General features: G+C 47.2%; 1 protein-coding gene across 3 annotated transcripts in view; it reads right to left on the bottom strand.

Annotated features, from left to right (window-relative positions):
• Window positions 1–7,850: 7,850 nt before the first annotated feature.
• Window positions 7,851–10,665, bottom strand: part of LOC131692498 (dnaJ homolog subfamily B member 6) — a 407,140-nt gene continuing 404,325 nt past the window's right edge. For all 3 annotated transcript variants that reach the window (XM_058979580.1, XM_058979583.1, XM_058979582.1), the window contains one exon: window positions 7,851–10,042. In XM_058979580.1, coding sequence (XP_058835563.1) covers window positions 9,937–10,042 — 106 coding nt within the window. In that variant the 3' untranslated portion in view covers window positions 7,851–9,936. The remainder of the gene's footprint in view (window positions 10,043–10,665) is intronic.

The following is a 10,665-nucleotide window of genomic DNA, read 5'->3' as shown; positions in this document are numbered from 1 at the left end:
ACTATCTTTGATCCGAAAGAAGATTGGATACGAACCCAGTATAATATAAAAGAGCTCAGATCTTTGACGACAAATCTTGATCGACATCCATTTTAGGATCATTTGAGTCAATTGAGGAGTACACTTAATATGCGGTAGAGTGCCTATAGCCGCTAGCGAATGACGGATCCCAATAGTAGCATGTCTGTAATAACATACGTACATGGAACTATTGAGAACCAGAGCTACAGGTCCAAAACCCTGGTAAAGGAGGATGGTTGTGATGACCTGGGCCGAGGTCACCACGTAAAGCAAGGTAGGGCATAACCCCAATTCCAAGGCGTGAAGCGACCCGTGCCGAGGGATGAGTGATCGAGGGGGTAAGCGTCCCTTACCACGTTAATGCGGAGCTCTGGCGTGGCGGATATCTATTCTCGCGCTACTCGTGGGAATAAACATGGAGTCAACAAAAAATAAAAATAAACAGTCGGAGGTGCCAAACCCCTTCGCTAGAGGTGGTTTGGCGAGGTCTCCCCCCCGTGGGGAGAGTAGTGGAGCGATGAGTGCTGCATCTGAAAGCACCAGTGACCCCCCAGCAGCGGTAAGAAATAGCCCTACCAACGCACCGGACGGGCCACTATATGCGATGCGCAAAGTGGTGGAGCAGCTCGATTCAATAATCGAGTACACTAGCGCAAAGCAAAACATAAGCAAGGAGTTAAAACAGAGTCTCCTGGAACTCCGAAAAACTGTTCGTGTCGCAAGACAGAAACAGCAGGCTTATGCCAAGAGGGTGGAATGTCGGGAGAAGTCCGACAGAGAAACCCAGACAGTGGCCTCCAAGAAGGAGGGAAAAGAGAAGGTCGATATGGGCACTCAGACAGTGGCCTTCACCTTCTATGGAGCAGCCACGTCGCTCGAAGCGGCGGCCGAGTTCCCCTCGAAGGGAAAAGGCAAGGGTAAGGGCAATCGCAAGACGTCGTCGAACGCGAAGCGCCCTAGGAAGTTGCCAGGCGAGGGTGCAAAAACCGACACCACACGAAGTGCAACGTGCGTTAAGGCCAAACGCCGTCTGGCTGAGGTAAGCGAGGGCGAGAGTGACCTCGCTGAGCAGAGCGTTGGTGCCAGCAACCCGGCGCGACCGGGGCAGGGGGACCCAAACCCCTGGACGCTGGTCACCAAGAAGAAGCCGGCACCGACACCGGAGGTACCGCGGCCCGCGAAGAAGGCCAAGGACAGAGGCGAGGCCTTGTGGTTAAAAACCGACAAGGACAAATACGCCGATGTCCTAAAGTCGATGAAGGCGGCCGAAAGCCTTTCGGCCCTTGGGCAAGATGTGCGTAGCGTGAGACGCACCAACACGGGAGAAATGCTTCTGGTGCTGAAGCGAGGCGCACAATCTAGTGTGGTATACAAGGCCTTGGCCCAAGAGGTCCTTGGAGAAGGCACCCAAGTCAGGTCGCTAGGGGTGGAAATGACTCTCCAGTGCAAGCATCTGGACGAGTTGACGACCGGAACAATTAAGGGGGTTAAGGAACAATGCGACGTCACAATCGAGCGGGCCTCTGTGCGATTTAGAGATGGACCCTCTGGCACCCAAGTAGCCTACCTCAGGCTACTGAAGGCGGATGCCAAAAAGGTAACCGAGAAAGGGAAGCTGAAGATCGGCTGGTCGGTATGCCCTATTAGCATACCCCAGCCGTCTTCAGTGGATAGGTGCTATCGGTGCCTTGAGTCCGGCCACAAAGCCTACGAGTGCAAAAACACAGACAGGAGCAAACTATGTCGTCGCTGCGGTGAGGAGGGGCATAAGGAGCGGGGCTGCACTAAGGCGTACAAGTGCCTTATCTGCACCGCTAAGAAGCAAGCCCATAAACATGCTATGGGCGGACCTTCGTGTCCCTTCGGTGAGGCAAATAAGAAGAACCAGTGAATGTCACACAGCTAAATCTTAACCATTGTGCAGCAGCCCAACAGCTGCTGTGGCAGTCGGTCTCGGAGTCGAGGACAGATGTCGCCCTCTTATCAGACCCGTACCGCATCCCTGCCGGCAACGGCAATTGGGTTTCGGACGGGTCTGGAATGGTGGCAATCTGTACAACGGGACGGTTCCCGGTTCAAGAGGTAATACACTCCTCCGCCGAGGGTGTGGCGATTGCCAAGATCAATGGTGTGATCTATTGCAGCTGCTACGCCCCACCAAGGTGGCCAATAGAACAGTTCAACCAGATGATCGACAGGCTCTCGTCGGACCTAGTGGGCCGGAAACCGGTAGTCATAGCGGGAGACTTTAACGCTTGGGCAGTGGAGTGGGGCAGCCGCTGTACAAATAGCAGGGGTCAAGCGCTAATGGAGGCGCTTGCGAAACTCGATACTGTGCTAGCTAATAATGGCTCCGCTAGTACATTCCGTAGAAACGGAGTGGAGGTGTGGATTGATTTGACCTTTGCCAGCCCGAGTCTGGCTCCAGGCATGGAATGGAGGGTAGACGAAGGCTACACCCATAGCGATCATTTAGCAATCCGCTTTAGGATCAACTATGGTGTGCAGCATCCGAGGGCGGGTGATCCCTGTCAGGTACGCGGGCGGAAGTCCAATCACTTCGACATCAAAGCTTTCACCGCGGCCCTGGGACTGGTGGCCAACACCGCCAGTCTAAGCGGGGATGCGCTGGTAGCCGTCCTATCACGAGCGTGCGACGCCACTATGCCGAGGAAAACCCTGCCAAGAAACGGCAGACGCCCGCTATACTGGTGGAGTGCCGAGATTGCAGCCCTACGATCATCCTGCCTCAGAGCTAGACGTAGGATGCAAAGAGCCCGCACCGAGGATGCAAGAGAGAACCGCCGTGAAGTGTTTCGAGCTGCGAAATTGGCCTTTAGCAAGACCATTAAAAGCAGCAAGAGAGCGTGTTTGGACAACCTGTGCGAGAGTGCCAACGCGAATCCGTGAGGTGACGCCTACAAAATCGTGATGGCTAAGACCAAAGGGGTCTCTTCACCTCCAGAACGGTCTCCGGACCGGTTGGCGAGGATTATCGAAGTACTCTTCCCGTCTCGAGCCACAAGCCCCTGGCCACCTGCACTGCAAGACATTGTGGGCGCGGCCGAAATGGTGGCTCCGGTGACGAATGAAGAACTACTCGCAGTGGCTAGCTCCCTAGCAATGAACAAAGCTCCAGGGCCGGATGGAGTTCCAAACAGCGCTCTCAAGGCAGCGATCATAGCGAACCCGAACATGTTCAGGCTAGCTATCCAGAGATGCCTTGACGAGTGCCGCTTCCCCGATAGATGGAAAAGGCAGATATTGGTGCTGTAGCCGAAGCCCGGGAAGCCGCCCGGCTTCGGCGTATAGACCAATCTGTTTGATTGACACGACTGGCAAATTGCTGGAGAGGATCATCCTCAACAGGCTAACCCGGCTACTCAGAAGGTACGGACGGTCTGTCAAGCAACCAGTTTGGTTTTCGAAAGGGTAAGTCCACGATGGACGCTATCAACTCAGTGATAAAGACTACCGAGATAGCGATCAAACGGAAAAGGCGAGGCATTCAATACTTGCGTTAGTGACACTTGACGTGAAGAACGCATTCAACAGCGCAAGCTGTGGGATGCCATTGCGCTCTCGATACACCGGCTTAGCATACCGGTGGGTCTGTATCGGATCCTGGAAAGTTACTTTCAGAACCGCGTACTGCTATACGAGACCGATGCCAGTCAGAAAAGGGTTCCTATTACCGCCGGAGTCCCACAGGGCTCGATCCTAGGCCCGGTGCTATGGAACCTCATGTATGACGGGATTCTGAGACTAAAGTTCACTCCTGGGGCAAGATCGTCGGCTTTGCCGACGACGTAACCTTGGAGGTCTACGGGAAGTCGATCAACACGGTGGCGGAATGGATTAACGCGAGAGGCCTGGAGCTCGCTCAGCATAAGACGGAGGTGGTTATCGTCAACAACCGCAAGTCGGCACAACATGCAGTTATCTATGTGGAAGAAGTCGCGATCACTTCACAGCGGAGTCTGAAGTCTCTCGGGGTCATCATAGACGACAAGCTAACCTTCGGCAGCCATGTCGACTATACGTGCAAGAGAGCTTCGACTGCTGTTGCGGCACTATCGAGGATGATGTCCAACAGCTCAAAGGTGTGCGCCAGTAGACGTAGGCTACTGGCAGGCGTTGCCGTATCTATCCTCAGGTACGGCGGCCCGTCCTGGTCAAGAGCACTGAGGGTAACCAGTTACCTGCAGAAACTGGAGAGCACCTACCGCGTGATGTGCCTCAGAGTGATATCTGCTTACCGCACGGTATCACACGATACATCCTGCGTGATAGCGAGCATGATGTCAGTCGGGCTGGTCATCCGGGAAGATGGGGAGTGCTTCGAGCTAGAGATGGGCGAAACAGTTCACTTCGAAGAACCATTCCCGACTGAACAGTTCTGTAAAAAGAACTAGTTCAGATGAACCGTTCTTCCGTTCAGCTGATATTTAGTCATGTATCTAGCGAATGTCTCTCAAAACATTCGATTCTTGGAGACTATTATACCCCCTATTTGACCCCTGTATGCTTAACAAGTTCATCAAGGGTAGCGATTTCTTCATGATGTATAACTAGAGAAATAGAGAATGTGATGAGTCGTTCTTCTCCGGTTCCATTCTGGGAGAGCACAGAGAGCGGTTTGTATGACGGCAAGTCGGTTCATTTTCATTCGTTCGCCTAAAAATCGGTCCGAGAAATTCACCAAACGGCTTTGGGTCAGATTCAGTTCATTCGCTTTGAAGAGAATTGAGAACTACCGTTCTTTTAAAAAGAACTTCCGTTCGCTCATTCTCTTCGAAGAACCAGTTCACTTGAACCGTTCGCGAACGAATGGCCCATCTCTACTTCGAGCTACGTGGAAATAGAGGACCTCGTGGGATAACTCCTCGAAAGGTAGGTGAACCAACGGGCTGATACCTAGCTTATCGAGCTGGGTGGGCAGCCACCATGGGGAAGTTCACTTCCATCTGACACAATTCCTGTCAGGCCATAGCTGCTTCCGACAGTGCCTCCACAGGTTCGGGCACGCGGAGGTCCCCGCCTGACCTGACTGCCCAGGTGTAGACGAAACTGCCGAACACATACTGTTCGTATGTCCTCAGCTCGACGTCGAAAGAAGAGCAATGCTTGACGTCTGAGGCTGAGACACAACCCCTGATACCCTTATTCAGCGGATGTGTCAATCGGTGGAGAAGTGGAACGCAGTCTCGACTGCAACCACCCAGATTGCCTGCAGGCTACAGAGAATCTGGCGCACCAAGCAACAAACGACGGGCACGACTAACTAGTGATTGGTTAGTTGAAGCGGAAAGGGCCGAGCGCGAAAAAGAGAGTGAATGGTCTGTTCATGCTGAGGCAGGTTTGGCACAACGACTGGCAACCACGTAAGGGGTAAACCCAGCCACCTCGAAGCAAGGCAGAAGAGTGAGTGAATAGGCGTATATATGGACTGCCTCATGCTAAGATGGGAGGGTAGTAGCGTAGTATGTTGGGACTTAGCAATCGATGCCTCGTGGCGTGGCAGAGGAGCGAAAGGGTGAAGCATCCAAGTCAGTCTCACACGGTATGTTAAGGGTGAGCACAAAAGTTAGCCTCACAAGGTATGAAAACGGTGAGCACCCAAGTAAGCCTCCCATGGTATGCCAGAAGTGGGATCTAAGAAAAATGTCCCACATGGGATGCCATGGGGAGCGACAGGGGTGTAATAGAGTGGTACGATTGAGAGTGAACCAGGTGATAGGGTGAGCATCGAAGTCAGCCTCACGTGGTATGTTAGAGGCTAGCACAAAAGTAGGCCTAGCAAGGAACGAAAAAGGTGAGCACAAAAGTAAGCCTCATGTGGAGTGTTAGAGAGTGAATCAAGGTGTGACAGAGAGAGAGCACCCAAGTAAGCCTCATACAGGACGTATAAACGCGTGAGCGAGAATGAGTGAGTACATCAAGTACAGCCATCCCCCCAGAAGTAATACCGAGAGGTAGTCCTTGGGGGGAACAATGCCCAATGGAGTATTCGGTATTACCTAATCATGGCGACGTCACCATGAGAGCCCGATGCACCCCAGTACACCCCGTGTGGTAGCTTGGCATCTACTAATAGCACGTGTACTGGGTAAGTACGTAAATTGTATTCTCCATTGTAAAAAAAGGGTGCCTATATTTACGGTCTTCCTGAAATTTCAAATCGGACACACCTCAAAATATCATGATGTCGATGTCTGGTGTAATGTTGAAAAATGTCTTTGTGGTACAAGGAATATTTTTGAAATGCAGTTATTTTTTTGTATGCCAAATGTTTAGAAATCAACGAAATGTCGAAATCTGGTGTCCATTCGACAGGAAAGAACCTTGTCCCGAATCATCTCATCTTCGTCGATCTCCCAGCCTCCAGTGTCGTCCAACCGCCCTAGTAGTAGCTGAACAGATCGGAATTTCTCTAGACCAAACGCCCTGCCGATGTCACCACTAATCATTTCGACCAGTAAGCCAAACCATGTATATGGCAGCAAGCCATTCGCATCAACCATATTGTCAAGGCGGAACAGGATCATTTGCTCAAACAACTTCCAGACACAGGACAGCAATGCAATTGGTTGATACAAATTGTATTCGACGGCTAGTTTAGGACGGCGATTAATTGCCTCCAACGATAAGTGACAATGTTACCCTCAAGGAACTTGTGAAATAAATTCAACGAGTGCTTTTTCGCAGGGTTATGTAGATTCTTCAATAAGATGAATTTCATCCTCTCGAACCTCTGGGCGTTATTGTTGCATGACAATAGAGCAAGTACCGTGAGTGAACGCGGTACGGTAGGTTTTCTGTACCGGGACAGATCTTCTTGGCGAAAGCTGCTATACAGCGATTTCAATATTCTACGCTCTCGTTGGTACTGTTTCGGTCGCGCATACGTCGAGCTTTGTCCCAATGAGTGCTCATAGATGTTTCTCTCGGTAACTCGTCGACGAACCGGCGCCAATAACTGTGTTTTTGTGGCTTTCCTCAAATTTCTTCATATGCTTTAACATTGCGTACTGTGGATAGCTAGCGGATAACCCGTCGCCCGGAAGGCCTTTCACGCAGTTGTCGTTTTCGCGTACATGTTTGAGCACTTTTGTCCAATCACGTGGTTGGGGGACCGTTCGTGGTGCTGGTTTAGCCTGAACTAGATTCGTGCTGTCTAGAATTAAGCCAGCCAAATGTACTGTTTTTACGGAGGAAGTGTTCGAAATATGTATTAATATATTTAACCATTAAATGCCCGATGTTGTAAAACTGCAAAAACCAGCTCCAAATTATCATAGTAACGTACTAAAGCTGTGAGATAATTTTCACGAAATTTGAGAAAAATTGGTTTGCGCCTTTAAGGGTTATAGTTGAGCTCCATCGTTGTATGTATGTGATTATGCAATGACCCAATTAGGGTGATGAGCCTATTTGCACCATGTTTCTATTATCACCCTACCCATTTGAAGCCGTTGGTTAGAGCAGTGTCTGCCATCTTTGTTCAACTCATTGAGTCAAATGGTAGCGCAACAATAGGGGCTCTCGATTCGAGTTTTCATTGTGCTCAAACACGAGAATTTTACTGTTTTCAACGCATTTGTGTTATTATATTGGTTCTTAACAACGAAGCAAAGCGGTTCATGTCAATTTTTATGCATTCCATTGATTGTAAGGCAAGAAATTACCGAATTAGTGAGGCACCTTGCTTAGTATGGTGAAAATACGCTCATCACCCTACTATTTTTCCAGACGCAATTTTCAATGCAAAAATGTATCCGCATTTTCGCAATCGGACTTCGGAATGTTTTGCTATACTAAAAATACTGTTCTGTTTTTTCATCCGTTCGGAAATCTGTAATGCTTAAAATTTGCTTCATTTTCTTGCCTTTATTAGTGTTTTGCTGTGACATATGTGTTTTGTATGTTGTGTGGTTTCGCTGAACTCAACTAATCAGCTCTGTCGTACTTTTCTCCACCATTTAATATTGTTATGCATATGTTACACTCCAGTAAAAGTATTACACTACAAAAATATTACATGGTCTTTGCATCACCAATTGATTACTTTGCATCCGTTGGGTTTAAATTAAATTTTATTACCGCCGCTTCACGCGCTTTAATTCTTATGGTAAAAATGTGGTTGTGTTTTTTCTTTCACCTTATCATATCGACTTGCTCTATTAATAGTAGCGCTATAATTCTAACAAGAAACGAACATTTTACAAAAAAGGGATTCGGATCAACTTCCACAACAGCGAAATGTCCCATCCCGTTGACAGCACTCATCCGTTCGGCGAAACACATACCTCTTACCGATTCTACATCCGCAAAAATAAACATACTAAAATTAAACTAGGAAAAAAAAACTGAGTCTCCTATGGTTAGCGTGGATATTATACAGCTTTTATCATCTCTAGGATCGCTCAATAGCAAATATAACTGTTTAGCTTAGATTATTAGATAATAATAGTAATTGAACAAGCTCATAACGGTGATGGCAAAAGATAGGTGTTCGATACGAGATCATACCCCGTCCCCTCCTTTCGGAAGGAATTAAAACGTAGTTCGTAAAATGAAAAACATTTGTAGGGTTTATCGCATCTCGAATCTCATCGAATAAATTTACAATTTCTTTCGAACGTTTTATGCTCAATTTATTGGAGTGCTATCTCTTCCGACACCTTGTGATACCAACAGGCAGCGTGTCTGGCTAGCAGGTCTTATCGAAACTCGATGGTAAATTTTTGTACCCTACATTACAAGAAACGTTAAATAAATATGCGTAGCGAAGGATCATGTCGGCTGAACTATTATAACAGTCCCATGTGCGTAGGAAATCCATAGCTTCATTCCTTGTATAGCATATGAGACTGTTATGTGTATGATGGCTGTATATTAGAAATTTAATCGAAAGTTGAGAATCGAAACAAACCAATGCCAAATTATATCACTTCAACAAAAACTGTTGTTGCTTATGCCGTCGAATGTTGCTTCTGTTATCTTCTTTTGATTACGGTCGTGTCTGCAGGCTGTTCACGTCTAATACCAACTAGTAAAAAGTTTACTCGAAACGTTATTTTCTGCTTAGCTAAAACAACGATCCAAAAAAGCTACTTCCTATTATACACATCTACGGAAAGGTTGTTGTTACTGTTGTTACGTGATAATTGCAAATTTGCTTTTTTTGTTTATTTCGTGGTTGACACTTGTATTCGATACTGTCTCTGTATGCTATCTCGTTTGGAATAGGGTCTAGCGTTTATTCATCGGCAAATTCGTATCCTGTCCTAACAATGGTAATAGTGGTAATAGTATTTGATTTCCGTTCTATTTCAAATTTATTCCAAACTGTTTAATCTAATTTTATCTTTTATTTTTTGATGAACGGTCTTGCTTTATGATATAGTTGTTGACAATGTAACCCTTTCATTTATTTTTTTGTTTATTTTGATTTCTTACGCCTGTGATTTTTTCTTCTGTTGCATAGAACATTTGTTTCTCTGTAAGTTATTTGCTCACTGTAATTCAGTTGATCCGTGATTATGACGAGTTACGCTGCAATGTTGACGCCTTATTTTGTTTTATTTCACTCACACTCGAATACGATTTTTTTTTTTTCAAAGTAAACTTCAGCATATTTTTTCACCAAAAGCTACCTGCGACCCGCTTTCGGTTTTGCGATTGATTAGTAGTAGTAGGTGTTGCAGAAGAAGTAAACGCTCAATCACTAGTTAATAGTACTAGATGTATGGTTTCAATAGTATAGTAATTAATCCTACGCTTGTCTCACATTCACTCCAATCAAATAGCGCAATATGATTTTTGGTTCGCATCCACCCCCTCCTGTCCGTTCCCGTATCTCTCTATTTACTTTTTCTTCTGGCGCCAGCCTTGCTCATTCTCCCGACTGGTCTAGTGGGAATAGGTGGAAATAGCTTGAGCGACTCCGTTTACAGTCTTTGATTTTAGTACATCGTTCTCGTACGACATTATCGTCTCAGTGCCGTTTTCGTACACCCTGGAATGGAAGGAAGCGAGGTATTTTGTTCATTATTTAAGAATGGCTAAGTATTTTGTAAAGGTTTTAAAATGATTCACTCCCTTCCTACCCAACAAATTGAATTATATTTTTTTAGTAAAGTTTAGTCACTAGTGTTCCTAGACACATGAATTCGTCGATAACCTTGTACCGTACCTTATCGATTTCCACCTCAGAATCAACACCGTTTGGACTACCTCGGGCTCTACCAACTCCGTATACCTTTTCTTGTCAGAATATATAGTCAGACCGATTCCCACAGTCTTTTATAAAAGGAACAAATGCCTCTTTCACTGCTCTACGATCAACGTCAATAATGTCGATATCGTCCTCGAAGCCAAGGTGTATGAGCGTGTTTCGAAATCGAACTCCTCCGGTACCGTTTCCTTGGTTGACGGCACTCTAACGAAAGTTGGACAGAAACCCAGTGCTCGCGCACAAAGCAACTGATACAGAACTAAGAGATACGTTGCGTCATGCCGTGTGGTATCTACCGCTAAATGTCGTGGTAAATCCGCACAAACCAGGCAATGTGCGGCTCGCATGGGATGCTGCGGCCATAGCAAATAGCGTCTCCTTAGCTGCCAAGCTGTTGTCCAAAC

Source organism: Topomyia yanbarensis, chromosome 3, assembly GCF_030247195.1.
Source record: "Topomyia yanbarensis strain Yona2022 chromosome 3, ASM3024719v1, whole genome shotgun sequence".
Lineage (NCBI taxonomy): Eukaryota > Metazoa > Arthropoda > Insecta > Diptera > Culicidae > Topomyia > Topomyia yanbarensis.
Note: the sequence above shows the minus strand (reverse complement) of the source record. Positions and strands in the feature narration are given on the sequence as shown.